The 27,831-nt window shown below is 51.0% G+C and overlaps 3 protein-coding genes across 15 annotated transcripts in view; 2 read left to right on the top strand and 1 right to left on the bottom strand.

The window, feature by feature from the left end:
• Positions 1-287: 287 nt before the first annotated feature.
• Positions 288-1,890, bottom strand: MRPL55 (mitochondrial ribosomal protein L55). Of its 4 annotated transcripts, none has more exons than XM_049798993.1 (4): positions 1,664-1,890; positions 1,095-1,161; positions 742-931; positions 288-658 (listed from the first exon to the last, which is right to left on the bottom strand). In XM_049798993.1, the coding sequence occupies exons 1-4, from the start codon at positions 1,869-1,871 to the stop codon at positions 515-517; spliced, it is 609 nt and encodes a 202-aa protein (XP_049654950.1). In that variant the 5' UTR covers positions 1,872-1,890; the 3' UTR covers positions 288-514. The 4 variants fall into 4 exon arrangements, with proteins under 4 accessions (XP_049654950.1, XP_049654952.1, XP_049654953.1 ...); XM_049798995.1 differs by having other exon boundaries at positions 289-658; positions 1,694-1,890; XM_049798996.1 differs by having other exon boundaries at positions 368-658; positions 1,095-1,193; positions 1,694-1,744.
• Positions 1,770-16,322, top strand: GUK1 (guanylate kinase 1). 9 transcript variants are annotated; one of them, XM_049798984.1, is made up of 9 exons: positions 1,770-1,885; positions 6,691-6,835; positions 7,958-8,071; positions 9,879-9,920; positions 11,084-11,180; positions 14,082-14,220; positions 15,174-15,258; positions 15,572-15,657; positions 16,145-16,322. In XM_049798984.1, exons 2-9 carry the CDS (start codon positions 6,703-6,705, stop codon positions 16,178-16,180), a joined length of 732 nt encoding a protein of 243 aa, XP_049654941.1. In that variant the 5' UTR covers positions 1,770-1,885; positions 6,691-6,702; the 3' UTR covers positions 16,181-16,322. The 9 variants fall into 9 exon arrangements, with proteins under 9 accessions (XP_049654941.1, XP_049654944.1, XP_049654940.1 ...); XM_049798983.1 differs by having other exon boundaries at positions 1,790-2,019; XM_049798987.1 differs by lacking the exon at positions 6,691-6,835 and having other exon boundaries at positions 1,777-1,885.
• A 2,002-nt stretch (positions 16,323-18,324) lies between these two features.
• GJC2 (gap junction protein gamma 2) overlaps positions 18,325-27,831 on the top strand; it is a 37,157-nt gene continuing 27,650 nt past the window's right edge. The window contains exons 1-3 of one of the 2 annotated variants that reach the window (XM_049798977.1): positions 18,325-18,515; positions 21,151-21,230; positions 24,078-24,185. The gene's annotated coding sequence lies outside the window, so the exon portion shown is untranslated. Of the gene's footprint in view, positions 18,516-21,150; positions 21,231-24,077; positions 24,186-26,251; positions 26,336-27,831 lie in introns of those variants that run through there. The other variant, XM_049798978.1, reaches the window with a different exon arrangement.

The raw sequence follows: 27,831 nt of genomic DNA, 5'->3' as shown, positions 1-27,831 counted from the left end.
ACGAGTGGAGGGGGGGTCGTGCACGGTTTTTGGGGGGCTTGCACGGCCTGGGGGGGGGGATTTTACGACCCGGAGGGGGTGTTGCACGGCCGGGGGGGGGGGGGTTACACGGCCCGGGGGGAGGTCAGTGCCAGCCCAGGGGCCGTACACCCGTTGTTTGGGTTTGTTTTTTTGGGGGGAGGGGGGGGGGGGGAATGGCTGAAAATGGCGGGGTCACACACGCCCACCCCCCATCCCCCCCCCCCCCCCCCCCCCGAGCACGCACCTCGCGCGCCGCTCCGGGCCCCGCGCGCTCTCCCGCCCCGCCCCGGCCGCTACCACCTCTGTCTCAGCGGCGGGGGTGCGCTCGGTTGCGGGCGATACCACCGCGTAAGGCCGGAAGGGAGGGGGGGGGCCGTGGTTCAACCGGCGGTGCCGCCTCAGTCCCCCCTCACAAAACCGCACCGCGACGACTCGTTTCCCAGCTTCGCTTATTTATTTAAAAACAATTTTTTTTTTTTTTAATTTCAGGGCGTCATTTCTTCCAGAACCGCTTGTAGGTGGCCAAGTCGATGCCCTCGAAGGTCTCCTCCGGCCCGGCCTTCAGCCTGCTGGGGAACTGCCTCCTCAGCCGGGCCCTGCGCTCCGCTTCGGGCAGCGTGTTGCTGTCCAGGGGCAGCTGAGGGGGGCACGGCGTGAAAACCCCCCTGCCTGGGGCAGGGGAGGGCTTCATCTTCCCCCTCAGCCTACCCCCTCCCTTACCATGAGGATCCTCTTCGGCTCTTTGTAGCGGAGGCGGACGGTGGAGCCGTCAGTTTTGACTAGGAGGATGGGGTAGAGCCGTCCGTAGAGCTGCCTGCGGAGGTGGGAGACGGCGGCACGGTTGGAGTTGAGGCGGACGGAGGCGGTGAAGGCCGGCAGCAGGCTGAGGAAGGCGTCGAGGCGCAGGGCGCTGGCGGGAAGGCAAAACGGAGGGAGAGTGCGGTCGGTCAGGGGTGAGAGAGAGGGAGGCGTCACCGTGGTGGCGGGTTAAATGGCGAAGAACGCCAACCTGCCCCATCGCTTCGTGGAACGCAGCCCCGCTGAGGCCCCTGCTGAAGGGTCAGCCTGCTCACCTCAGTGCCCGGCCCGTGGCCGCCATCTTAGTCCGGGCGAGGGAGGCCGGATCCTCCACACAGGTGCCTGGCAAAGGGAGTGGGAGCTGAGGCAGCCTCCTGGGGACAAGGAGCTTTCCCTGGGGTGGCTGAGGGGTGACAGCCCCTGTCCCCATCTCGGTGTGGCCCCCTCCCACAGGTCCCTTCTCTGTCATTTATCAGCCCCACCGTGGCTCCCCTGGCACCCGCCATGGTTCAGCCCCACGATGGCTCCCCCCTGTTGCTCTCATGGTTCAGCCCCACCGTGGCTCCCCCCTCCCCCCGCACCCGCCATGGTTCAGCCCCAAGATGCCCCCCCCCCATCTCTGCCATGGTTCGGCCCCACCATGCCCCCCCGCGCCCCGCCATGGATCAGTCCCACGATGGCTCCCTCCCACCCCAACGAGGTTTCAAGCCCCACGAGGGCTCCCCCCCCCCCCCGCCCCCAATGTGGTTCGACCCAGGACGCCCCCCCCCCATACTTCAGCCCAGGGCAGCTCCCCCCACCGCGCTGTAGTTCGGCCCATCTCCCCCCCCCCCCCCCACCGCACCGGTGGTCTGCCCCACCGCCCTCTGCTCACGTGACCGCTCCCTCCGGCGCGCAGCGCTTCTCTTCCCAAACCCCGCCCCGCCTGACGTCAGGTCACGTGGCGGCGGCGGCGCGGGGGCTGCTGGGAGCGATCCGCCATTTCCCGTCGTTCTCCTCCCTCCCCGCTTCTCCCCTCCCGCCATGAGCTGGCGGCGGCTGCGCGGTGCCATCGCCCTGGCGGCGGGTGAGCGGGACGGAACGGGACAGAACGGGAGGTTTTGAGGCCCATCCCGGGCCCTGGCGGCGTCCTCCGGGCTGTCCATCATCCTCACAAGGTTCCTCGGCTGAGGGGGCCCAGCCGGCCCCCGGGGCTGTGAGGTACCGGCCTGAGGGAGGGAGCTGTGTGGTGAAACGCAACGTTCGTGACGGGCAGCGGATTGCAAAACCGCACCTGGCTGAGCTTCGCCTCTGCTGGCATTTACCCAGCCGGGTAAACTGGCCCCAACCACTTGGTTGGTTAAACTGGTCCGGTTTTGCAGCAGGACGCGGTGTTGGAGTGAGTCCTGGCCTCGTCTGTGGCCTGGACCTAGCTGGTTTCCACAGTAATCTTGAGACAGCCGTTCTTGTTCCTCCTGCTGCACCATTGCGCCCTGCAACACGAGGAGTGCGAATCAGTGCAGCCGGTGGAGGGGCTAATTAGTGCTTTTTAGATAATTGTTTCCAGGAAAAAGGCGGCAGAGGGTTCCCGCCAGCTCTGGGTACCGCAGTGGGGACGTTCTGCTCCTGTTTCAGTACTGCAAGTAATTATTTTTATTTAAGCAACCCGCTGGCTGTCGGGGCCAGCCTCTGAGCCCGGCTGTCCTGCACGGTGTCTGCATGCTGAGAAACTGCACGTGAAGTCCCGGAGCTTTCGCCCACCCGTTCTCCGACTGAACGAGTGTGGGTCCAGGGCTGTGGCCGTTGGAGCAGCCTCTGACCGGCCGAGGGGATGTCCTACCCTTAGGGCTCCTCACAGACATCGAGATGCTGAGCATCTGCTTGCTCTCAGATAATGTTTAACTTTGTTGTGTTACTGTGGCTGGCTGGGTTTTCGGAAAGCATCCCAAAACGTAGAAAGGTGGGAGTTGCAGCTTTATAACGAACCTGCTAAAAATAGAGAATGGGATTATAATCCTAATCCAGGAGACCTTTCTTGGGCCTCCAGGGAAACTGTCCTTTAATCTTCTTTTCTACTTTGTAAGGGGGCTCTACCTTCTCTTTAAAGCCTCTCTGCTAATCAGCATTAATTTTGTTTAACTCTTGTGATGTCTGTCCTTTGCTTTACTGGTCACGCTGCCGCCTCCAGTTAAAATCCAGGGTGAGTTTAGCAGGCAGGAGCGGACTGAGAAAATTTCTTTGCCCTAGTGACAAATTCCTGCGTTCTCTTTTGGGGACCACCTTGTCTTTTTGCAGCCCAGGGGGGTCTACGTGGCTGTTTGTCCTCAGTCTCAGGTGTGGCACCTCTCCAAATGTGAGGATCTTTACTAAATAGCCATGCTACTCTGTCGCTGGTTGACTCCAGCCCGCTGTGGTTTTGGTGATACGTGGTGGTTAGGCTGGATCCAGAATCGTTTTAAGAGTAACCCGTTGGAGGTGAGAGACCCTCTGTGCTAGATATTTGCAGATTGGCTGCTTTGAAAACGCCAAAATCTGAGCAAATGGGGAAAAAAAATTGAACTTCTGCTCAAAATAAATATGTACCTGTAATGTTACTGCTGCAAACAGCTTGAAAATGTGACAGGCAGATGCCTTACTGGGCTGGGATGAAACAGGAGATTTAAAAAGCCCCATATCCACCAGATCAGGTTTTTTCAGGCTTTTATGGTGCTTTACTTACAGTTTTTGAGGGCTTCAGGTTGCCAGAGGGAGAGGAACTGTGTTTGACAGGGCTGGGGGAGCGGAGAAGCGTCGTTAAAAGTGATTTTTGGGGGTCAGGGCGTGTGTTTAACCAAATCTGATGGTAGAGGTGAGCGCATCCTCTCCCACGTCTGCACTGCTCACGTCTCGAGGCAGAGATCATTTCCTTTGTTCACCCTCCCAGCACATCTTTCTCCTTCACCTCTCCGGCCCTGAGCAGCTGCCCCCAAAATCCCACACTGTGCCGGCTGGTGAGCGCCTTCTGAAAATGCTCCGTGGGAGCTGGTTTTTCTCTGTGCTGGCACAGATTCCCAGTTTGCCAGCTGGGTGTTTGCCGTCTGCCGCCCACGAGGGCCTAGCCCCTTCATCTGGCAGTGGGAATGGCTTTTTTTTATCCCCTCTAAATTACATCTTGCTTTCCTCTGCAGATCTCCAGCAAAAGAGAAGGGATACATTTGGAGGGAGGCAAGAGGAAGCACCTCCAAGTCTCTTGGTTTATTTTTAGCCCGTTTCTCAAAGAAGTGAGACCTGTGATTGCAACCCGTGTGTCTTTTCTCACTTTAGTTCTGAGTATTTGGGGAAAGAAAGGGAATAAGGTAAAGGAGAGCGTCTCCATCTTCTCCTGATGCCCCACCAGTGCTCTTTCGGGCAGAAAAGCACCACCAGCACCAGGGCAGCACAGACCCTGCAGGGTCCCACCATGGAGGTGCTGGGACGTGCAGTTTGGAGGCCTGGGTTCGGATCTGTGTCGGCAGGAGAAGGAGTTTCTCTGTTGCCTTCATGGTGGATAAGTAGCCTAATTGTTGACCTGAGGCGAAGCAGCGGCTGGAGGCAACAGCCATGCAGACTTCAGAAGAGGAGCATTGTCTGCGGAAGGTGAAATCCTGGCTAAAACCAAGACTGAGTGATTTTCTAAAAGAGTTGCTTCAACCACACAACTGTTGGGTGTGTAATGCGAGCGTAGCAGCTTTATAGTCTGGGGTTTCCCCCCCACCCCATGTGCATCAGTGCTATCTAAGAGCCCATCTGATCTTGGTGTCTGTGGGCACCACGGCTTGATCACCAGCTAAAGACGTGCTACGTTTGAGAAGGAGGGTGGGCTGGAGATCTCCCAAGGCCCTCTCCAACCCGAATGAGCTGCTGGTCTCGCCCAGGAGGTCCCACACCTCCCTCTGACCCACAGATAGCAGCTCTTCCTCGTGTGCGTTTGCATTGGTGGCAGCAGGGGACTTGTGATCCGTGAGGTTAGGTGTAGGGATGGGGACAATTCTGGTGTTTGCCGAAACGCCAGGCCGGCACGTGCCGGCACCTGTCAACCCATTAGTGGTGGTTGACTGCAGCTTTCTTAGCCGAGAGAGCAGAGAGCGGAGGAGAAACCACGAGAGGAGATTAAAGACCAGCGAGCAGTTTTCATTGGCCATCTTAAAATTGCAGCTCAGTAATTAAGGCTTTAGGCAGCTCACAAATAGCCCAGCCTTCTGCCGGCTCGCTTGTATTGTGAGCCTGTTGCTGCTGCAAGGAGGTGGACTTTATACCTTGGCTGAAAGGGAGTAAAAGCAAAAGGTAAGGATGCTTTGGAGCCTGCTGCTAGCCAGTGCTCTGCCCATTCCTCTTACCGCTTCCCAGTTTGTCTGGGGTTGAAAGAAATGTTTGTAAGTGATTTAGGCAGCTTTAGATTCCCCTTTTTCTATCAGTGCCTGCTAAAGGGCGGATAAAATTTTGAGGAGGGAGAGAGGAAAGCTCTTCTCCCCCTAGCTGGGACGTGAGCCTCCTGGCTGGGCTCTGCAGGCTGGGGCTGGGACTTGTGCATCCAGAGCAGTTCTTGTTGGCACAGCCGGATCACGGCGGAGGAAAAGCCGTGAAATGCCCGGACTGAGTCTGTGCTGGCATCCGAATGTTGCATGCAGGGGCTTTCAGCGGTGGCCAAGGAAGATGGCGCATGATGAAGGAGCATCATTCAGGAGCAGGCATGTTGTGAAGTGCACTGGATGAACTTTGTGTAGCTCCTCTTCTGGAGTGTTCTGCAAGCAATGGTCAGGGCTCACCTGTTTTATGGGGGTGAGAGGAACTGGCAGGGGCAGAAGAGAGGGAGAGATGCTTGAGACAACTCAGCAAGCTTCCTTGCTGGAAGCACTGAATAGCATTTCACTGGTGAGGAGGTGTAGGAGGGTGTGCTTTCCTCTTTTGGTACTGAACATTTAGGCAAAACCTGTGACATCTGGAAATTATCAAATCTTGAGGGCTAAGGGAAAGACAGGACAGGACCCCAGACAGGCTTCCTAGAGCTTGTGCAGCCTAGTTGTGTTTTTTGGATGATGGAGCCTAATCCAGCAATGTGGCCATGCACGTGCGATGGGACCCGTCCTCCAAGATCCGCAGAGAATGTCTGATCTGGTGGGCCTCTGGGGCTGTGGCACCTGGAGGACGCCAACAGCAAAAAAAAAAAAAATAAAATAGTTTCCTTTTAGGTGGAGATTGAACATGGGTGTTCTTATGCCTGCGTTAGCTGCTGCTGGCATCTACTTAGACTTTGTGTATTAACACCCCATCCTTACATACAGGCTTGGATAAACTCTGGTCAGACAAGTACAAAGCATCCTCAGGGAACGGAGGGAAAACTCCTATAATTTGCTAGCTGGAGTGCTGCCTGGTAGATGTCTGCGTGATCGCAGAGCTGTGCAGGAGGGATTTAGGGATAAGGAGGTATCCAGCTCACGCAGGCCGGGGTCAGGGAGGCAACCTGGCTAGATTAGCCTGCCGCACGATCTGCGGCTGATTTTGTAAGAGACAGCATTTGGCTTAAGGCTGTTTAAAAAGTGATTTGTAAGGTCAGGGTGACATTGCTATGATCTAATTTAAAATGGAAAGGCATTATACTGTCTGTTGGCTGATTGCTCCTGACTGAGGTCACGCCCAGCTGATGAGGTTAAAAAAAATATGCATTTCCAGGGGCTTTACTGCTTGCAGAAAGTAATTGGTTTTAAATAGGAAAAATAGGCTTGTTTGATTTGTTCTGCTCTCGTCATCACCTCTGTTTTAGAAGCTGCTGAACTGCTGTTGATGGATGAGGGTCCCCAGCGGTACTCCCTGCACTGTTGCACAGGATTTTCTTCTTTATTCACATGTTGGTAATTAACCTTTCTTCCTCCCCAGAGACTCAGGCACATGAAAACACCCAGTTTTTTCTTTCTGGCTGAAGAAACAACTGCAGAAAGGACTGTGTGGCCCCAGGCTGCTTTTTTTCACCTGTACCAGGAACCAAACTCTTCTCTCTTGCCACAAAACACCTTGAGCTGGGGTTAGTGCTTCAGGAAATATGGAAATAAACCCCAAAGCCTGTTTGGGTTCCAGATCACACCTGTGTTTAGACGGCTATTGCAAGGCTTTGGGGTTTAGTGGTGGAGGACGCAATGGGCTTCTGGGTCTAGGCTTTAGTACGTTGTCTGCTTATGGTAAAGGCTTTGTGTGTGGATATTTTATCCCAGGACTGATAGGAAACATTTAACTGTCTGTCACAGGCTTGTAGTTTGTACTTGTTAGGATGTAAAGGGGCAACATAAGAGGTGTGGTGATCTCATGGGCATCCCATCCCTCACTCGGAGCTGTGTGTGTGTAATGCTGGCTGATTTCTGTCCTATTTTCTTGCCAGCATCTCCTGCAAACCCTCCTTGTGGCCCCTCCCCATGAGAGGGAAGTGGCTGTGACTATAACTTTCATCAGTAAGGACAAGTATTAAGCTGGCATTGCCCAGTGTGTGTGGATGTCCTGTGATGTTTCCAGATGCCACCAGGCATAGACAGCATTTTTCTCCTGTTGGAGAAAGTCTTCCCTAGGATTTGGGTCCCAGAGGGACCAGCCCTGGTGACAGAGAACAGAGCTGGGTTGAATTATCCCAGTCTAGTGGCAGCTGGAGCCCAGTTTCCTCCTCCTTTGGGCTATGTCCTATACGTTGAACCTTAGACTCTTGAGAACGAGCATTCATGGTGCAGTGATACATGCCCTTTATTTGTCTGAGGTATTTGTTCCCCAGGTAAGAATTGAGGCCAGCAGCAAAGCAAGGTGAAGCTGTCCTGCTGCATTGCTGGTGGCTTCTGCTGTCTGCTTCCCAAAAAATGATATCTGACTCCTCAGGGCTCCCAGCTCAGATCTTTTGCAGTGATACAGAGGTGGTGGCTCCCACCATTTGCTGCCAATTTGCTAATTTAGTAGTTGTTTGCATTTCCCTGGTATTTCCTGCACTTCCAGTTACTTTCTATCAGCTCTAGGCTTGTGATTTCTCATCGTTTCAGATTTGCTTGCAGAAACTTGTATCTGAGGGTAAAGCATAGACGCTATTTTGTGGGGCCAAGCACCCCTGGGAATCCACAGCTGTGTTTTTTCATGGGTGTTTCTAACCGGACACTTATTTTTCTGTCTCTAGCCATGCAGGGACCAAGACCGGTGGTTCTGAGTGGCCCATCGGGTGCAGGGAAGAGCACTTTATTAAAGAAATTGCTTAAAGATTACGAGAACATCTTCGGCTTCAGCGTCTCCCGTGAGTATCCGTGTCTCTGGGGAAGGGCAGTGGAGGAGTTCAGGGCCACTAGCCCAGAACCTGCCTCTGTAGCTGTATAGCTACAAATAACAAATAAGTCCCAAATAACAAATAAGTCCCAAATAACGGGCTTCTGTGGCTTGCCTGTGTCTTTGTCTGTGGGCTCTTTGCGATGTTTAAATAAGACAGGATGCCTTTTACTACTGGTATTGAGTGGCAAGTCTAAGATTTGTCTGGAATAGCACCCTTTCCAGGTCTGGTGACTCCCCACACCTCTAAACACAGCTCAGAGAGGCGATGAGATTTTTCTGAGTGCTTCTTGACTCTGAAAGTAACAAAATCTCCCACATGCCTCTGTTTCAAAAGCCAATTCTTTCCACCCACCTGCGGGAGCTGATGGGGATTTTAACAGCCCAGGGGCTGCACACCAGGGTCTCAGATTTAAAATTAGAGTTTCATGAAGCCCATCTCATTACTGGGTCAGTCAGTGAAACACTTTGCCCCATCACCTGCGTATGTTCTTCTTCCTGCTGTTGCTCTGGTGGTTTGTTGACTTTTTCTATGTCGGTCACTAAGTCCTGGCCAAGGGTCCTTTTTTTTTTCTACCTGGGATGGTTCCCTGTAATGTGAAAATAACCCCTGGCCGGCCAACTCGATGCACTCGCACCTGCCTGCACGCTGCAGGCAGTGCTGAAGTCCTCCTGCATCCACAACAGAGTAAGCGCAGGGAATTTTCTTCAGGCAGTGTGCCTGTTGCAACACTAATTTTGTTTCCTTTTTCATGGGTGACACCTTAAAGGTTAACCTCAGAGTCTGGGCTGTGTCCACACCTTATTTGCCTTCTTTTTCCCTGGCGTCCTGCAAGGTGTTTTTAAGTGCGTTACCAAAATGTTTTTTACTGTCCTGACACTTTGGATACTGCAAGTGAAATCCTTGCTTTGAGGTCTGTGACATCTGTATGTGTTCTACCATGAAAGGGCAAATACTGGATGATTAAAAATTTAATGTTACTGGAGATGAAAAAAACTTAAAATTATCTTTTCTTTTGTGTGTTTCATCCTATGCACTTGATTCAACTGAATCTCTCATCTCAGTCCAAACTAGAGCTTACCGTTTTCCCCAAGGTTGCCTCTTCACTGGTAGATATTTTTTTCCTAAATCTCCGTAGGCCACTTAGGCAACTGGTGCTTTATAAAAACTTACAGGTGATGAGAGCCTTACTGCATTAGGTTAACTCCTGCTGGTCCTAAATAAAATAATCGGTGCTGCCCTCTGTGATGACCATCAGCTCCTTTTTGGTTTGAACGACTTCCAACAGGGTTCAAAGGCTGTCTGATTTATTCACCTACCTCATGCAGGAGTTTGCCCTTACTCATTAAATCTGGGTATTTTAAGCACCTATGTAGGTGCTGCATGGTCTTTTAAAATGAAGATAGGTCTGCGAAGTAGGGCACCGCTAATTCCCCTGAACTGAGGCAGAAGTCTAAATAATGTGTCTAGGATTACACAGGAAGGCTGTAGCAGAGCTGAAAACTAAGCCCAGCCTGGTAAGTCCCACACTGACTGCTCAGCCCCTACCAATTTTAATTGATAGTTTTCAGATTATCTAGGATTCTTTGATTAAAGGCCAATCCAGCATGTCGTTGTTGTGCTACACTAGCTGATTGCAGAAGCTTTGATCATTTTAAATAGAGAATCAGCTTACTACATGATTGGGTTAATCTGCTGCGTGTGTGCTTTTATTTCTTTGATACTATTACTTCCTTGAGTGATCTACAAAATTTACAAGGCTTTTTTTTGCTTACAGATACCACGAGGCAGCCAAGACCCGGAGAAGTAAATGGCAAAGGTGAGTGTGTTGCGGTTGAGCCTGTCTCATCAGACACGGCAAATAATTCCTCTGAAAAATTTAAAGTTTTTATGTGAAGTGTTTGCATGAATCTCCACTAGCAGATAAGTTAGTCCTACTTTTGTGTTTATAGGGTGCATTTCCTTAGGCAGGTACTCAGTGATTATATATTTGAGAGTGTGTATGTATATGTGTGTATAAATCTGTATACATACACGCACTTTTGTTCTTTAGCTCCGTGGCAATAAGACTGTAGCTGTTTACCACTGTTTCGCAGCATGTGCCATGCGTTGGAGAGAAGATAACGAAGAGGGATGGACTTGGCAGAACAAACCCAAAATTTAATTAAGCGGTGAAATGTTAACAGAGGCAGAGCATGTGCTGCCAGTTTTCTTTTCTAGACACTGTCTCTGACTTGCTGGCCAAGGTTTTTAAAGCAGGGCTCTCAGTTTAAGTGCCCTGGTCCATACTTGGGCATTGAGTGGCTTGATCTTCTGAAGTGCCAGGTAGCTCTGGTGAGATACCTCAAATGCACACTGCTTTGGAAAATGCAACTGCTTAATGAGATGTCTTTATCTGTATTATTAGTTTGTGTCCAGCTGGCCAGCTGCTTTTCTGTTTTCTGGTTTGTTTGCATATTTCAGAAAGAATCACGTGAGGTTTGTTCTTAATTTCTGATGGCAGTTTTCACTCTGAAGTGAAGGGGAGGGATTTTAACAAAAGATAGAGAAACGTTCCTTTTTAGTTAGTTTGATTTTGATGTTCCCTTTTATCTCCCCCCCTCTCTCTTGTCCCATTCTAGTCTGTAATCATCAGTGCTTTCAAATTAAGGGCCTTGGCAGTCCTGCTGTAGAGTGTTCCACGCCTGTGGGGAAGGGGAGGTGGTTCCCACTGCACCAGAAAGGGTATGAAAAAGGGGGTACAGCAGCATTTCTGGCCACACAGAAAGCTCCAGAACGTTTTGAACAGGTGTCTGGACAATTGATGTGGAGAGGGGATTCTGTATGCAGTAACTGGGAAGTTGATATCTGCAGTCTGCCAGTGTTGTCCAAAGCAGGTTTTAAGTTGCTTCTCCCCTAAGCACCCATGGGTGTCATTTTGACCATGAACTTTACCTTCAACGCTGTTAATTTCTGTCTATTTTTCCTGTTTTCCCTATCCAGATTACCACTTTGTGACCAGAGAGGAAATGCAGAAAGAAATCGATGCTGGTGAATTCATTGAACACGCAGAGTTCTCTGGAAATATGTACGGGACGAGGTATGCAGTTCAGATGCTGTCGCCACTGAACCCAGGTGGTGCCGGAGCTGAGATGATGGTGAAGGAAAAGAATATTTTAACTTAGCGACACTGTTTCTCCCAAACTCGCAGATTTTTGCCATAAGCAAAGCCTTTAATTTTCATAGCAGGGTCCTCGTCAGCTTTATTAAGATGGCAAAACTAACTCTTGCAGAGAGCTAGCTCATCAGAATTAAATGGTTATTACGTTACGAGATTCTCTATAGCCTCCAGTATTTGAGGGCTGCTGAAATGGTTCATATGCTTAACACTTTTCTTGCACGGGGTGATTTTCACAGACTATTTATGCTCCTTAATGTTTTCCAAGTGCTTGCAGAAAGTAGTGGGCAGAATGGAGACTTACTCTCATTATCCCTGCATTACCTAATGGTCTGAATATGATGAATTCAGGAGCAGAAGCGATAATATCTGTATTGGCTCTTGTGAAAAAATATTTGTGTGCTGCTTTGGTAAAGTGGCTGCTGATGATAGATAAATTGTGTGGCACCCTTGACTGGGGTTCAAGAGTTAGGTGGATTTTAAAATAGCGTTGCCCTCGGCGTTGGAGCTGATGATCAATAAAACATTAAGCTGCAATGTTAATTAGAAGTCAGTTATCTTATATAATTATTGTGAGAAAATTGTGATGCTATAGTAAAGGACCTGCTAAGGAGGAAAGTTAAATGTTTTTTGAGATATTTAATTAGTTGCATTAAAGAAATTTGCCTAAAACACTTTTTAGGAAGACTTACATTTCTTAAAGAGCTGAATGTGCTTTTTTGAGGACTTTTTTTGGTGATAGCAAAGTTTCCTTCTGAGGACAATTATGCATTTCGGTAACGTAGCTGTTTTAATGTGACAGGCATAGGCATCACTGCTGTCACCGCAGCTAAGGGCAGCCTTGCAGGGGTCTGGCCATGCTGCCTCTGAGGCTGATGGAGGAGCACAATCCCCTGCCCTGGCCTTGATACTTGCAGTGTCGCTGGTTTGGCAAGAGAAGCAAAACCTGACTGCTCATCCTCCAGATACCTAGCACCAAGGAGAAACTGAATTCAGGCTCCTTAATCCCTGGCTTCATCCTGCGTAGGACAGGCTTCCTTCCTTCACGTGTGTCCTGCTTAATCCAGCAGGCTGCAGCGTGGAGGAGACGGCTGCTCTCTGATGCCTGATACATAGGTGGAGTTGATTTCGGTGCCTTTTCCTCGGGGTGGGTGCTGAGAAGACATCTCTCCTCAGCCAATTTCCTTGAAATTGACAGGAATTTGATACTTTAACCAAATTAAATGACATGCTGGGGTTTGTTTCTGAGGTGCTGTTCTCCCTGGCCCTTACTTTCATCTTTGGTCCCCTCTGCATATTTGTGCTGCCTGTGCTCTGCCTGTGGTGATGCAGGGTGGGAGGATAAAATCAACCCAAACCCAAAGCAATAAAGACCAGTTTGCAAACAAAACAAATGCAGAAACTCTCCAAGCCTATGTTTACAAGTGCCTAAGATCGTTTCTAATCAGATGTGTGATAAAATGGAGAGAGTCCCTCATGCTTATCAGAACGGTTGAAGTTTTCGCCAAGCCTTTCTGCTCCCTAAATCTCATCAGCTAATAATAATGAATAACTAAAAATTAATTGCTTAATGTAAGAGCCCTGAAAGGGCCCTGTCTGTGGGGATAGCACTGAGTCCCACCCACAGAAACCAGAATTTCTTGAAGCTGCCTTAAATTAGAGGCTGAAATCAGAGAGCAGGCATGAGGTCTCTTTCTTGGGGCTCTGAGATCTGCTGGCTCTTTATAGATCAGTTGTAGCAGGAGTTAGCTGATACCTGGTGATATCAGATGAAGCCTGTGGCTTTCACACGGCAAACCAGGCCATTCTGGGGAGTTTTTGTGGATTTGCTGTGGATGGTGCACCTATCTGGACTCTTGCTGCTGCCCACTCAGGTAAGGCAGCAAACCTCTGTATTTGTATAGGACACAGTGCTGGTCTCACAGTTTTGCTTCAGCTTTCTTCTTCCTGTTGGGATTTGTGACCTTCCCAGGTCAGGAGGAAAGTCACCAGCCACCTTAAGATCTGTTCTTAATCTCATCTGCCACTGCATGACCTCCCAACTTCAGTCCCTCAAAACCTACGGTGCCACCTCTGAGCTCCTGGCAGGGATTCTCTCCCCACTGTCCATCATGCCACGGAGCCCTGGCTTGAAGGAGAACCTGTGCCCAGCACTGTGCAGATACCGACTGAAAAGCCTCCCAAGAGGGCTGCTACCCAGTAATTAGTCCAGGTACCTCCAGTGCACCAGGAGAGGGTTGGTGTTGCTGCTTTTCAAGGGAGGATTGTGGGTGTTCAGAAACAAGCTTGAGGCAGTTCCCCTGTGTTGGGGAAGAGGTACTGCTTTTAATGACCTATAAGAACCGCCACTTAAAAAATATTTTCTTAACTGTGCATCTTGAGATCCAGGCAGGAGCATCCTTCTCTGTCAAGCATCCTTCAAGAGAGCACATGGGTACACGAATCAGTGGGTCTGTGGAGAAGGAAAGTTCTCAGTGGTTTTGCTCTTTGGTGAAGGTTGCTCCTGTGTTTGTCAACGGCCAACCGTACCCGAGCCACACTGCTCATGGGATAGTCGCACACTTTCCATTTCCACACCTTCCATCGTGGTTTTGCCAGCCTCTCTAGCAGGACACAGCAGGTCCCCGCTCCACCCCAGGGACCCAGAGGACACTTGGGGAAAGAGAAACTGTTTAGCAAGAGCAGAGCAGGCTCTCTTTTCTCTCCTGCCACAATTCAGGCACAGGGGAGCCCTGTGAGGTGAAGACTTGCTGCTGGAAGGGGACACACCAAACCCCCACTGCTATGTCTGGACGTTCTGACCCCTCTTTGCTCTGTCCCCAGTAAAGGTGCAGTGCAGGCTGTTCAGGCCCAGAATCAGATCTGCGTCCTTGACATCGACATCCAGGGTGTGAAGAACATCAAGAGGACAGACCTGAACCCCATCTACATCTCTGTGCAGCCTCCGTCCATAGACATCTTGGTGAGCGACCGCCTTCCTTTGCCGTTAGGCAGTTAGAGGTAATCAGCGTCTTGTTCTGAAGCGATGGGGGTTCCCCCCTCGTTGATTCACCCGTATGTTTTTAAGGGCTGTAGAATAGGTGAGGAGGACGTTTCTGAGCACAGTTACCTCTGCCCAGTCCAACTCCCCAGCCTCTGGCTCCCAGGGATAAATCTTCCTGTGCTGTGTTTTTGAGTCCCTCCTGTACAGCTCCTACACCTTGGCGTATTTGCCTACATTGGGTTATAGACTCCATTGCAGCATAGCCAGCCTTTAAATGCATTAGTTGTGCCTAATGCTGGGGAGAGAAGGAGATTTTTGTGCTGAGACTTGCACCCGGCAGTTAAAGTTAAACCGAGGAAGGCTGGTTCTCTGCAGCACCAGAAATCCTACACTCCTCTGGTCTTATGGAGCCCTGCGTAATAATGATTGCAGCGTGCTTCTCGCAGAAGTGAAATCACTGTCATGGTTTAGAGAGGGATGTGGACATGCATGTGTGGCTTGAAGCCATGCAAGGAGTACGTGGCAGTGAAGGCCATGACTCCTGGCTCTCCCCTCTTGCTCTCAGTAGATGAGGCAGTCTCTGTTTCTTGTTGAGTTTGTGGGGGAGGAAGCCAACATCACCACATGCCAGAGCCCAGCAGAGAGATTTCATCTCCCAGTGGTACCTGCAAAAAAGAAAAATATAGGGTGGGGGGAAAGAGACCGGGAAGCTGAGCTCTGGGTAGGAAATCTTGAGCTCAAACTCAGCTTGGCCACTGCTTTGCTCTGGGCTGTCAGTGAGGCCGCTCACCCTTTGCAGAGTGTTACCTCACGTGCCTGTGGTCGCCAGCAGTAATAAATGGCAGACAGCACTGGCTTGTGGGATGGGGCGTGGTTTCTGCATGCAACATTTGGAACATGTGTTTCTCTAATAAGTTTGTCATTGGGTTTAGGAAAAAAGACTACGTGACCGGAAGACTGAGACAGAAGAAAGTTTACTGAAGCGTTTGACTGCAGCTCGTGTAGATTTGGAACTTAGTAAGTCCAGGGGCCTTCAGGTGGTGCATAGGGAGAGGGGATGTGTTGGTGATTTAGAGCTGGTTTTTGCATGAACATCTGACCTGTGTTCTCCAAGGAGTGCTGGCAGGGCTTGGACAGGAGCTGAGTTTAATCTAAGCACTGTACTGCATCGTTTCCCGCTGCAGTTCCTTGTGGGTGGTTGGCGGAGAAGCGTATTAGCAGTGGCTGAAATAATATTATTAAAATTCCACAGGAACTTTGGTCACGCACAAGAGATGACACAGGGAAGAAACACATTCTCTAACTCCTCTGTCCTCGTCTCCTTCCCCAGGTAAAGAGCCTGGCCTGTTCGACTTGGTCATTATTAATGATGATTTAGAAAAAGCCTATTCCGAATTGAAGGAGGTACTCCTGGAGGTGAGTCATTTGGGGCTTTTCTGCCTCACTCCCCAGGCAGGCATGACCTCTAGGCTGAGCAGGTGAGGGTCTGTCTATAGGCAGACTGTCTATAGGCAGAAATCTGACCTCATGCCCACACTTGATCTGGTTTGAGCTGCCGAGTGACATCGTTGAGCACAGATTGCGTATGAGTGACGATGGATCAGTGGCCTAAAAGTGGGAAACAGATCCAGCGTGATACTGGGTTAAGGGCAAAATAAACATACATCCCTGGACAGTATGGAAGGGGTGTGCTATTTTTGAAGAGCCTCTAAGTCAAACCTTGCCTTGTCCCTAAAGGCTCATGCGTAAACTCTGGGCTTGGTCCTGTGACGCTGCGGAGCTGGTCTGAGGTGATTGCTCGTGGTCTCCAGAACTGTGAAACTACGAGATTACTGTAGTACTGTAGAACTACTGTTCCCAAAGACTGGGAGATGCTCAAGTTGTTTTCCTGATCTCCTTGCAGGAAATCAAGAAGACCCAAGAATCCAGGAAGTCCTGAGCTGAGCCTGGTTGGACGTTTTAACTTTGCACATCATTCCTGAAGCACATCATGCCATTTTATTCCCAGAGACATTCCCTTTAGGCTGATCCTCCTCCCAAGTTACTCTAGGATGTTTCTATTAAAAGGAAAGAAAACGAAACCCAGTCACACTTGTGTTTCTGTTCGCCCCAAACTCAGAGTGTGCTCTCCCGGGTTTGTGCCTCAGGCGGAAGCTTTGGAAGCAATTGCACAGCATCCACTGCCAAAGGGCAGAGCCGCTCTGCGAGGCTGTAGAGGAGCTGTCTGGGCAGCTGCAGCCCTGGCACACGGCTTAGGATCCCACTGCGATATTTGTGGAGGTACATGTTGTGCCAGCTAATGCCACTCGATAAAAGGGGAGCTACTTAGATCGATGTGGCCCCCATTTCCACCTGCAGACGGAGGGGTTCCCATCCTTACTGGCACCTGATGTCACAAGTGTTGGCATCCTCTCGCTCCCTCTGGTTCCTGCTTCATTTTGCAGGTCTGGCTGCAGCTCCTCCAGGCGTTTCTGATCGTCTGTGCCTGCCACCCTCAGCCTCTGCGGTGTTGTGTTGTGTTGCTGTGGCAGAGCAGCACGTCGGCACGGCTCGGCTGCTCTCACCACAGTCTTTTGTGAACAGATGGGTTTGTTTAATAAGCCGAGAGGAGAAGGGAGTGGTTGCAGGATATGATCTATCCGCTGCCTTTTTTTCTGCGGGAAAAGTACTGTGAGCTTCTACTCTGCCATGCTAGCTGCAATCTTGTAATTCATGTGTACTTGTTGTTCCACTTGAGTTTAGGTGCAGGTAAATTTTTAGAGGCTTTTATACCTACAAGTTGAGGGAGAAAAGATTTCCCTCCTAAGCTGTGCAGCCTTTTTGGTTGACGTGCTTGAGGGCAGCAATAAATCCCTTTTCCTAGGAGGGATTCGTTTGATCTAGCCACTGTCCCTCGTACTGGTCTCTGGCTTGAGATGTGGAGAGCTTTGCTGGACGGGGGCTGGGAGGATGCTTTGTACTCCTCTTCCCCAGCTTTCTACAGTCTTAGTCTTGATGCTTTCGTGTAACTTCTGAGCCCTTTGATCCTTCCAGCAGGTCATATCCTGAGCCTCCTTGGAGGAATTGGTTCCTCACTGAGCCCCTTATACTCAAAGCACCCCAGCCTTCACCAGAGGTTAAGCATGGGAGAGAAATGAGCAAAGTTATGTCTGGTACCCCCAGATGATTACCTAACCAGGTGATTAACCTGGTTTTGGGCTGCAGGGAAGGAACGGTTGCCGCAAACAGTTGAGCGACACAGGTGCTGGCAGGGTCACTTATCCTAAAGCCTGTTGTCCTGGAGGACGCAGGTGGTTTGCGTTTGATCCTCAAGAAATGGTGAGTCCGGCAGAGCTGCCATCCCACAGGTTGTGGCTTCCAGAGGTCTTCCCCCAAAACCAAACCCAGATCAAGCTGGCTTCATGCAGACCATGAATGACTGGACTGTGCAAGGCCTGGCTGTGATATTTTCTCACCAAAACCACATCTTACAAGGTCATGGTTGTACCTTACACTCAACTCTCTTGGGTTTCATCCTCTTTGTATCCAACCTCTCCAGTTTACCCAGCTGCTCTGCTCCAGCACACTTCCAGTACCTCTTGGTCCAGGTTACCTCCTAATTTACTGAGCTCCATCCTCCCCATTGTTATGGATAGCAGCAAGCAGAACCAGACCTTGGGCCACCCTTTTAATACTTGAGTTGCATTCGGGAGGATGATTTGATGATTATTTTGATGATTTACCTCTCTTGAGCTGTTTTTAAATATATTTTTCCTAGATGAGACTCTGAAATCCCTTCTGTTGTCATGAGTTTCATGTTGTGATGTTCTCGCTTTGGTTTAAAGCACCAGGAAAATGCTCCCCCAAAATTTTCTGGGGGTGTACCTACTTAGCCTCCAGCTCTCCCCACCCCAAGAGTGCGAATCGCTGTGGCCAGGTGGTTCTTTTGGTGGAGAGTGACGGACCGTGATTTTTTTTTTTAAATTTTTTTCCTGAATCGTGGGGTTTTGTTATGTTTTGAGGGATGCGTTTGCAATGGGGAAACGTCCCCTCTAGATGGCAGAAATGACGGCAGGAAAGCGCAAGGGGACCCGCGCTGCGGAGCGACAAAACCCAGAGGTCCGAGACACAGCGTTGGCCTCAGTCTGGTGGTCTCCGGCCACCGCGTGGGACCTGCGTGGGACGTCACCAGGTGGAAATGCCCAGCCGCTGCCTGCTCAGCCCTCCTGTCAACACCCCGAGAGCTGCGTGGCTGCCAGCCCCGAGCCCAGCCTTCGAGCATCCCTCCAGGAGAGGTGAGTGGTACCCGGGAAGGGACGATACTTCAGCCGTACGGCAGCGCTTGGAAAATGGAAAAACAAAAAGTCATTTAGATCACTTGCGTCCCCCCTTCCCTGGTGGTAACAGAGAGGGAAGTCCTAAATAACCCGCCTTATATTGGGTGACCTGCTTTTAGCGGCTGCCGCTGTGTCTGACGGACCGAAACAGTGAACGCCTGGATGCCCGGCGCTAATGCGAGGTGACGGGGTGGCCGTCGGGAGGGCGATGGGCGGCGGAGGGACGCGGAGCAGGTTTCTGGAGCCAGGCTGGTTGCCGAAAGGGTGATAACGGCTGTTGAGTGTGCCTCGTGAGTAGTTTTCAGCAGTGCCCCATCTCAGTGTTTGGTGTTTCGGAGGGGCCGTGCTGCACATCGAAACTCAGCTGGGTAGGCAAAGGCACCTGTTGAAATGGGTTTTTAATTTCTGCATCCTCAAAAAATAGGATGTCTATTTTATTAATTGCGTTTTCAAACATAAATACCTTTCTGGATCTGTGTTTTTGGTACCAGCTCATTAGGGATGCAGCCATCCCTGCATCCCTTGGGCAGCGAGGACCATGCTGAGCATCACAGCCCAGGTCAGGGTCCTACCCCTACAGGGTCCTGGGGGAACCTATTTCCATCCCACCTAGGAGATCTTCCAGGCAAGAAGGCGTTGAACGTGCCAACCAACAGCTTTGGGGCATTTTGGGATGAAGGTGGGCAAGATGAAGGACATGAGGGAGCTAACGCTGTCAAATGTGGTTTTATTTAGCTGTCCCACCAGCCATTAAAAACCTCGTCACCTGGCCCCATAGGACCACAGGGATGAATTTCTTCCCCTGAGCATGGCTGTGGCTCCGGCTGAGATGTCGGTCGTTCCTTCTCAGGGTACACGCAAGTGAAAGAATGGGCGTGCTCCTGGGTTACTTGCGGAAATGTCAGAAAAAGGGATTTTTATTTTTTTTTATATATGTAGGTATTCACTTTTCCACCAGACTGGGATAAAATTGGACAGATTTCAGCTTTTTTTTCAGCTCTGCGCGACGCTTTGGGAAGCGTGGCAGCACCTCGTCCTACATCCCTGCAGGAGGAGGATGCTGGGGGAGGAAGGCTCATCCCCACGAGAAGGGTGTGTGGGAAGGTATGAGGAGCCACGCCAGGGAAAAGCTGGCATAAAACCTGCCCCAGGGACTCTCACTGGCTGGAGTATTTTGGAGCCGATGCCAAAAAAAATAATAAATCCCCATAGTACTTTAGCTTCAAAGCAATTGCTCTGCAGTCTTCCTCTTGTGGGTTTTTTTCTGAATCCGGGCTGATACACCACTTTTGAGGCAGGAGCTGATCGCTTTTCCCACCCTCCTGCCCATCCGAGGTCTTTGGCGATAGAAATACGAAAATAAATGAAATTCAAGGGGTGAACGTGGGGTTGGTGGCTTTAGACGCAGAGGTCACCTCTGCTCTGACCCAATGGTATCAAACTACTGCCTGGGAAAAACATCATGCATGAGGGCAGGCAGTCCCTGAAGCCAGTGCCCAAATCATCCCAAGGGAAGCCAAGAAAGGCTGGGGCCACGCTTCAGGATACCTTCAAGCAGCCAAAATTAGCCTAAAGCCCATCCGCCTGTGGCTCCTTCCAGCACCATGCCCCACTGCCATGATCCCACGGTCCAGAGACTTGTCCTTGCCGTGGCTTTTCTTGGCATCTCAGTACTTTTGGAGGCAGTCCTGATTTTCAAGCTTCCTTCCATGCGATTGCAAAAAGGCACCGCGGGGCAGAGCCGGCCTGGGAAATAATTGGGCAGATGGCATATAAAATAAGTGACGAGGTAAAAAAAGAAGTAGGAATAACCGTGGCTTTCTTGCTTGCTCGCCAGTGTCCGGCTCGGTCTGCCTCCATGCTTCTGATCGCGAGCGCTGGGATTTAGCATCCCGGGTGCGAAGGTGTGATGGGACGTGTTCACGTTGGTGCACGGGGATGGTGTGTGATGGGTAGGACTGTGGCTACAGTGACCCGAGTCCTGTCAGAAGTAGTTTTCGGGGGAGAAAAACCTTATTGCAAGCTCCTCGTACGCATTTAAGACCTTCCAGAGAGTTTGTTCAGCCCATCAGTGGGGTCAGTGCTGCCTGGCCCCAGCACGGCTGAAGGGTCTCAGGCCACCAGTTATCACCATTTCTGGAAAACCTTGGTTTTGGGGTTTTTTTTTTCTGCTATATCCACTGCCTGCATTTCCATTGGTATGCAGCAAACCTCTTCTAGGAAATCCTCCGGCAGCCTGCATGACCTCGAATGGGAGCCGAGAGCCATACTGCAGGGGGTTCAGGGTGTCATCCCTCTCCCTGGGGTCACCTCTTCGGAGCAGAGCCACGGGGTGAGACCTGCTGTCACTCCTCAACCCGCCGTGGTGCAAAATCCTCCAGCACCTCGCCAACCACGTGAAGCCGGCTGACTTTACGCTGGAGAGGACGAGGAGCGTACCCGTGGGAGCAGGAGGGAGGTGGGCTCGGTGGGATGGCTTTACCTGGCCGAAGAATCCAGCCATGCCGTATTGTGGGCTTTTTTTGGGGGGACTGCATGGGTGATGTGGTCCCTGCCCGTGGATGCTGATGCCTTTTTTTGTGCTCTCTTACAGGACAGCGAGGTGACCACCACGTGCGGGCTGCTGCTGCCTTACGCTGAGACACCCACCAGCACCACCAACACTGACAACAGGTAGGTCCCATAAAACCACAACAGCTAATAACCCTCGCTGGGGCTAACTGACCTCGGTAGGACCTGACCCGACCCGTGCCGGCACCCCTCGGCCAAGACATCGCTCCTCCAGGGCTTGTTTTCCTTGACCACGCTGCTTCTGGAAAGCAAGTCACGGGGAAGGATCAAGTTTTCTCTCTAGAACAAGGGTATTGGGGAGCATCCCGTCAGTATGTGATGCTCCAAGGTGCTCGTAGGAGTCATGCCGTCTCCTGCTCCGTCGGCTCCATGAGGATAAGAGCAGCCCTGGCAGCCGGGATGTGCCCGCCTTGCTGGGTGCTGTATTTGGGTCAGCCTCATCGACTGGATGTGCAACTGTGTCATCCCTGGAGAGCGCGGGACGCCGATCCATAAACCCGACGGGCTCTGGATGGGGTGGCATGCGCTGCAAGGAGCATCGGTGGGGGCGAAATGATGGCGTCAACACCAGGCTCCCTGTCTCTAGAGCTCAGCCTTGCTCCTGGGCTCCAAAAACGGGCAAAAAATGGGGAATCCAGTAGAGGCTCAGGTTTTTCTGACAATAGCAGCTGTGACTTTGCTTCTCCGGGATGTGACTCCAGCCCTGTAAACCGCCAGAAGCCATCTGCAATTCAGATTGCGTGCGGCAACTGGTACAACAACTGGTACAACCGGATGCTTGTGAAATCAGGGATGCATCCCCCTCCTGATGTCTGATTTCTCTCTCCCCAGGCACGAAAGGAGGGAGGAACAGGATGTTTTCCTGGCTTTTACTTTCCCCATCCCGGTTGCCAGAGATGCAAGGAGGCGATAAAAAGAAGGGAGGCAGAAAAAGGCAAAATGCCGGTGCCCAGGTTGAGCTCAAAGAATTTATATATTTTATTTCATTGCCTCATAGAGGGGATTATTTTAGTGAACCCGCATGGGGAGGAGACCCCTGGGAGCTGGGACCAACGGGCGCAGGGAAGGACGGGGCGGCTGTCCCTCTGCCGTCCACCCTGTGGTGGCCAAGTCCTCGGTCCAGCACTAAGTTGCAGACGCTCCCTTGAAGCACCAGGGTTTCTTCTCCTGTTTGCTATCAAGCAAGTCTCATTGATGGAAAGCAAAGCACCTACGTGGTGGGCATCCAGCCCCTGGGGTGTCCCTGGCTCCCTGATGCAAAGCCAGCACAGAGGTGATGGGGAGTGAGCCCTGCTGGGAAAACTCTCCAAAAAAGCCAAGTACGATGCTCCAGTCCCTCCTGCTACAATCGGCAATGTGCTGACCTGGCTATACTGGGTATAGGATAAGGAAAAAGGGGAGGTTTATAATTTTTCCTGGTTGGAAGTGCAGGATGCTCAAGCTGCATCCCTCCTCATGGTGGTGGTCCCACAGACGCTTCCCGGACACGGCGGCACAGACAGGAGAGAGAAAAGCAACACCCAGATCCAGGTGGAGAGGGGACACTGGTGTCACTGCCCACACCGGTGGGGTAATCTTTCTCCCTGGGGAGCCATGACCTGCATCCGTGGGGTGAGAGAGCTTGTCAGACTTTTCCCCTGAGCGAGGAGGATGATCACACATGTTTCATCGATTCAGTATCTGATTGCTAATTATTAGGGTAGCTTGACCCGCGGAGGCCAGCAAACCATAATGCCTACAGTGAGCTTGGCCGGCACGGACGTCCTCGTGGCGTCAAACCTGGGCTGAAGGTCCCTTCTGCTCCCTCCTCCTGGCCCCAGGCTCCCAAGTGCTGCCCACAGACTCTGCCAGCATCCCCAGGGAGCAGCTCCATCACAGCAGCTTTTCCACATTTCATTTGGCTTTATATTTTTTTTTTTTTCTTTTTTCAGTGCACCATATTTTTTTTCAACCAGTCTGCCCTCCAGAGCATGGGTGCTGCTGCTCCTTGAGGCCATCACACTGCAGCTTCACCCCATCGGCTTTAGGATCTACTCTTAACCTGCAGACACCAGGGCTGGCAGGTAGGAGGAAAAATAAAGCAGACGGCACCGCTGCGATAACATCTCTGGGCTCTTCCCTTTTTTTTTTATTGCTGAAATCCAACCTGATTGCCCTTGTCCTATCCATCGTGGTCTCAGGGAAGAAATTTCACCAGTCTTGCAGCAGCTCCTCCTGTTTCTAAAGACAGGCAGGTTCTTCCTTCATGCCTTCTCATCGTCTTGGCTGCAGCAAACGTGCTGCCTCTCCCCGGGTGCCTCTCAGGAGTTTGGCTCTGTTTTCTCTCCACCCTCCTATTACCAGTTGCATTATTAATAAGGACTCCCTGACCAGACCCAGGTCAGCCTCCCCTCGCACATCCCATCCTCCAGCCCTGACCATCTCGGTGGCCACCACCAGACCCTCTCCAGCTCCTCAGCGTGCTCCTCCACTGGATGCAGCATCCAGATGCAAACTCCCTGGAAGGATTCCCTGCAAAACACCACCCAGAGCATCCCTCCGTTTTATCAGTGAGCTGTTAACATCCGATCTCAACCCGATCTTCCCATCACCTTTGTAGCCCAGATGTATTTTATCTAAGATCCTATTTCCTTCCTCTCTTGTAGGGACCTCATGCCAGGCAATAGCGCGACGGCGTTGGCAAGGCAAAACCTGAGATTTCTCCCATCCCTAGGTCTGTTATCCTGCCCTAGGAGGAAAACAAAGTCTCCTGGTCCTCTCCAGTGGTAGGATGAAGCCTTTTGGGAGCTTGCAGAGGAGCAGAAGCTTCACCCCGTGCCACCGCACGCAGGAGCCGTGGCTCCGGCGGGGACAATGACAGCATTGAGCACGGGCGCTGAAACGCTGCCGTATTGTGCCTGGCAGAGAGATGCCCCGAAATAATCGCCTCCTCCTTGGCTTTGTTTGCAGGGCTGTGGCCGGTCGTGCTGCAGGGCTTTTCCCTCCCCAGAAGGTCTCCGGTTATGTGGTGAGGACCCGCAGCTCAGACTCACCATTTTTTTTTCCTGGCTGTGAAAGGTACGGCTCGTCTAATCGCCTCCTTACCGAGGTGTAACTCTGGGGGTATCGCTGATCGGGAGAAAATGTGGATTTGGGGACAAAAGGATGCTCTGTTCCTCATCCCGGGGGGGCATGTCATTCTTTCATTGATCCTTGTAATATATTTTGTGTATATTATATTGTATATATTATATATAGTATATTTTCTATATATCACATATATAATATATATAAAGTCGACATCGAGAGCCATGCAAATTGTCTTACTTCTTTTTATGCCTATAAAATATTTTGTATTAAATACATGCTTAAGCTACAGAAATCCAACTCCACTCGGGGTCTGGGCAATCCCTTAAAGTTTAGATCCAGGGTTTTGCTTGAAACTGTTTTAAACAAGGCTGAATGAGACTCCACTCCGGGTATGAAACAGAGCGAGGCTGAGGATTTTTTAAGGTTGTTTCTAAGCTGGGCGCCTACAAAAGGGTTTACCTAAACAGTTTCTGGTGAGGGTGTTTTCCTTGCCCAAAATCTGCTTGAAAACCTCCAATTTGGGCTGAAGTTTTGGCTTGTGACTGTGTCAAGGGCAGCACCAGCTGCAGGAGCAAGGGCTGCGGTGATGCCTCCCTTCTCCCTCCTCCTTCATCCCCGGAGCATCCTAGAAGCTAATTTCTTCTTGAAAACCCTTTCTGGGAATGCATTCCCCCTGCATGGTCAGCCAGGCTGTTTCCCAGTTTGTTCCTCCCCTAAAGCAGCTGGAGGCAAGAAACACACTTGGAAAAATTAAATAAGGGGATGAAAGCTTGGCTGCCCCATCCCAGCTGTGCCAGAGAGCAAGGACATTCCTTCTCCTTAAAACCAGGAAAAACAAGTTATTTTGAGTAGTTTCACATGGCGGGTGCCGCTTAAGAAATGCTTAGGGACATGCACTGGGTCCCTGTAGGATTAGGGGATTGCAGAACCACCAGATTTTAAAGGTTTAGAGCCATCTTCATACTGGATTTGTGAAGTTTTGAGGGACGTTCTTTAACTGTAGCAAGCATAACCTTGCTGATTGGGACTCCTGGAAGCCAAATCTCTCCTCACAGCATGGGGCCTTTAAGGAAAACATCAATTATTGTGAGATCAGCCATAAAATCATGCGAGTTGGCAACGCGAAGGAACAGATAACGGCGCGCCAAAGGTCGCAGCCTTCGGACAGGGGCAATTATTTAATCCCTGCTTGTTGCGTTTCAGTGCTGGGTAATGTCACCCCCCCTCTTTGACCAGAGACCTTTGTGGGGGACAAAACCCTCTGGCTGAGAGCAGGAGGGGTTAGGGGAGGAGGAAAATGTCCCTTCTGTCCCCTTCCAGCTGTTTTCCCTTCCAGCTGTTATCTGCAGAGCAGGGTAATGCTTCCAGCTGCCCTCCCCTCACCCCAGCCCTGCAAAACGGGGCTGGGAAGGGAGCAGAGGGATGAAGAGGGTCTGGGATGGGGCTGGTAGGGAGCACCCGGCCACCATAAAAATACTAAAAATGTAAAATTTGACCGATGAGTGCTGCTTTGGGACATTCATTTAGACATAAAAATCAAGGGAAAAAAGTGGGGTTTGATGATGCTGCAATATATTGCTGTAGCTGTGATATATTTTTGCAGCTGATTTTCCTTTCTGCTTCGCCTCTGTTTGAACAGAAAGGAGAAGAAAGTCCAAACAAGAAGGAAACTTTTCTTATCCCGTGGCAGCATCTCAGCTTTCTGCCTCCCCTCTCCTGCTCCAAGGAGCTCTCTTTTTGCTATTATTAGCCTTAGACAATTTGAATTATTAGATTATTTTTTTTTCCCCTTAAGCATTGCTCTTGGCTCCTGAAAGCATCGCCACATTCTCATTTTTTCCGGACTTTTTGTGGGTGCTTAGAAGGGAATGAAAAAAGGAAAGGAAAGAAATCCTTGACGTCCTGGGGAACGATGGGTTTGCGGCGTTGGATTCGGAGGAGCTCTCCCGCCTCGGGAAACTTTCCCGGTGGAGGTCTCCACGTCATCATCTCCAGGCTGGTGCAGCGGGAAGAGAGCTCGGTTTGAAGGGATGGGAGGGGAGGAAAAGCAGCGGCTGGGGAACTCTGCCTGCGGCTCCGTGCACCACGGCGGGGAAGGATGGGACGTTTTTGCAAAGGACTGAGCCCAGCGCTTCTCCGTATGTTACTTTTTTGTTTTGGGGTTTTTTGTTTGTTTTGGTTTTTTTTTTACTCCCCTCCACTTTATTTTGATATTTGGCTGGGTGGTTTTAGTTTGGCTGATTCGTGGCACGTTGCAGACCCCCCTCTCTCTGCTTTGATCCACCTCTGCTCCCACTCCGCTCTCCCCTGCTCTTAATTTTCTTAATTTTCTGCCCTTTCCCCATCACTCGGGTGGGGAACGCGTTTGCCGTGACCTAACGGTTGTGTATTGCCTTTCCTGCCGGTGGAAAGAGACATAACATCCCTATTTGGCGTCACTTTGTGCACACTTTATGTCGGCATAAATCATCCCCCGTCGCGCAGGGCACTGCAAATCCGTCTTCAGGGAATTTGGGATTAAATCATTGGTTGTTTAGCTTTTTCCTGATGGAAACCCTTAGGTACTCTGGGACCATCTGGCCAGTCCCCATCCCGAGGAAGATACTTCGGGGTCTGGTTTTCCTGCTAGTCCTCCTCTCAGTCCCTTGGGTTCTATTTCTGAGACTTTTGCTTGCACAGCAAATTTTGGGGTCTGCAGCCTGCTTGCTTATGGAGCATCAGTTTAGGTGGTAACATGCTCGTGCATCATGAGCTGGTCATTAAGGACCAGGCAGAGACCAGTGCCTGTAGGAGCTCACCCCAGCAGAAGATGCGGTTTTGCAGCTGGTGTCTCTAATCCATGGACAAAAGATCCATTGATAAGGTTGTGTTCTCTGTGAGGTGCTTTTGTATTGTTTTTTAAATAATATCCAAGGATGTGAGCACATTTTTCTTCCTCGCATCTCAAAGCACCTCACAAGGGGTGTCTTCTCTCCTGTGCAGCTGGGGAAACTGAGGCACAGAGAGGGCAGTTGCTCGACAGCATCACCACCAGTGGGAGCTGAACCTGCTCCTTGGTGGCCTCATCATGTTGGCTAGTGGGCCTTCCTTGAGAGAAAACTCTCCTGGTGGCCTCTAAGCACACAGGATCCTCCTTGGGGTGGGATCTCCTTCTCCAATGTTTATCCCTCATCAACCCCTCTAGGTCCTCAGATGAATCTCATGAAGAGATGCTGTTGTGTTTCCACAGCCTTTATGGTTCCATCCTCCTTTAAACGCTTAGATCTTCCTTGTGGTTAACGGGTGACCTGTAGCTACATCCCTCCTACCTCCAAGTCACTGGTATGGTCAGAGCAAACTTGGCTGCAACCAGCATTTGTCCGAAGGGATCCCCTGCGAGTGGGGCTGGAAGGACCTCCTGAGCCCTCCTGGTCCGTGCTGTGCCCCACGCATAGTAGGGAGGCATTTCTCTCCCATCCCAAAATGCCCTTTCCATCTATACCAAGCATAGGAGCTTGGCTTAATAAATTTATTTAAGCTGTGCTTAATGGGAGACAGCCGTGTCCTCTCCTGGCAGGGGGGTGAGTGAACGGCTCCGTACCCCAACCAGAAGGAAACGGAGTCCCTTGAGTCTTAGGAGGCCACAAGCACCTTC

Source organism: Accipiter gentilis, chromosome 4, assembly GCF_929443795.1.
Source record: "Accipiter gentilis chromosome 4, bAccGen1.1, whole genome shotgun sequence".
NCBI lineage: Eukaryota > Metazoa > Chordata > Aves > Accipitriformes > Accipitridae > Astur > Astur gentilis.
This window is presented reverse-complemented; position numbering and strand designations above follow the sequence as displayed.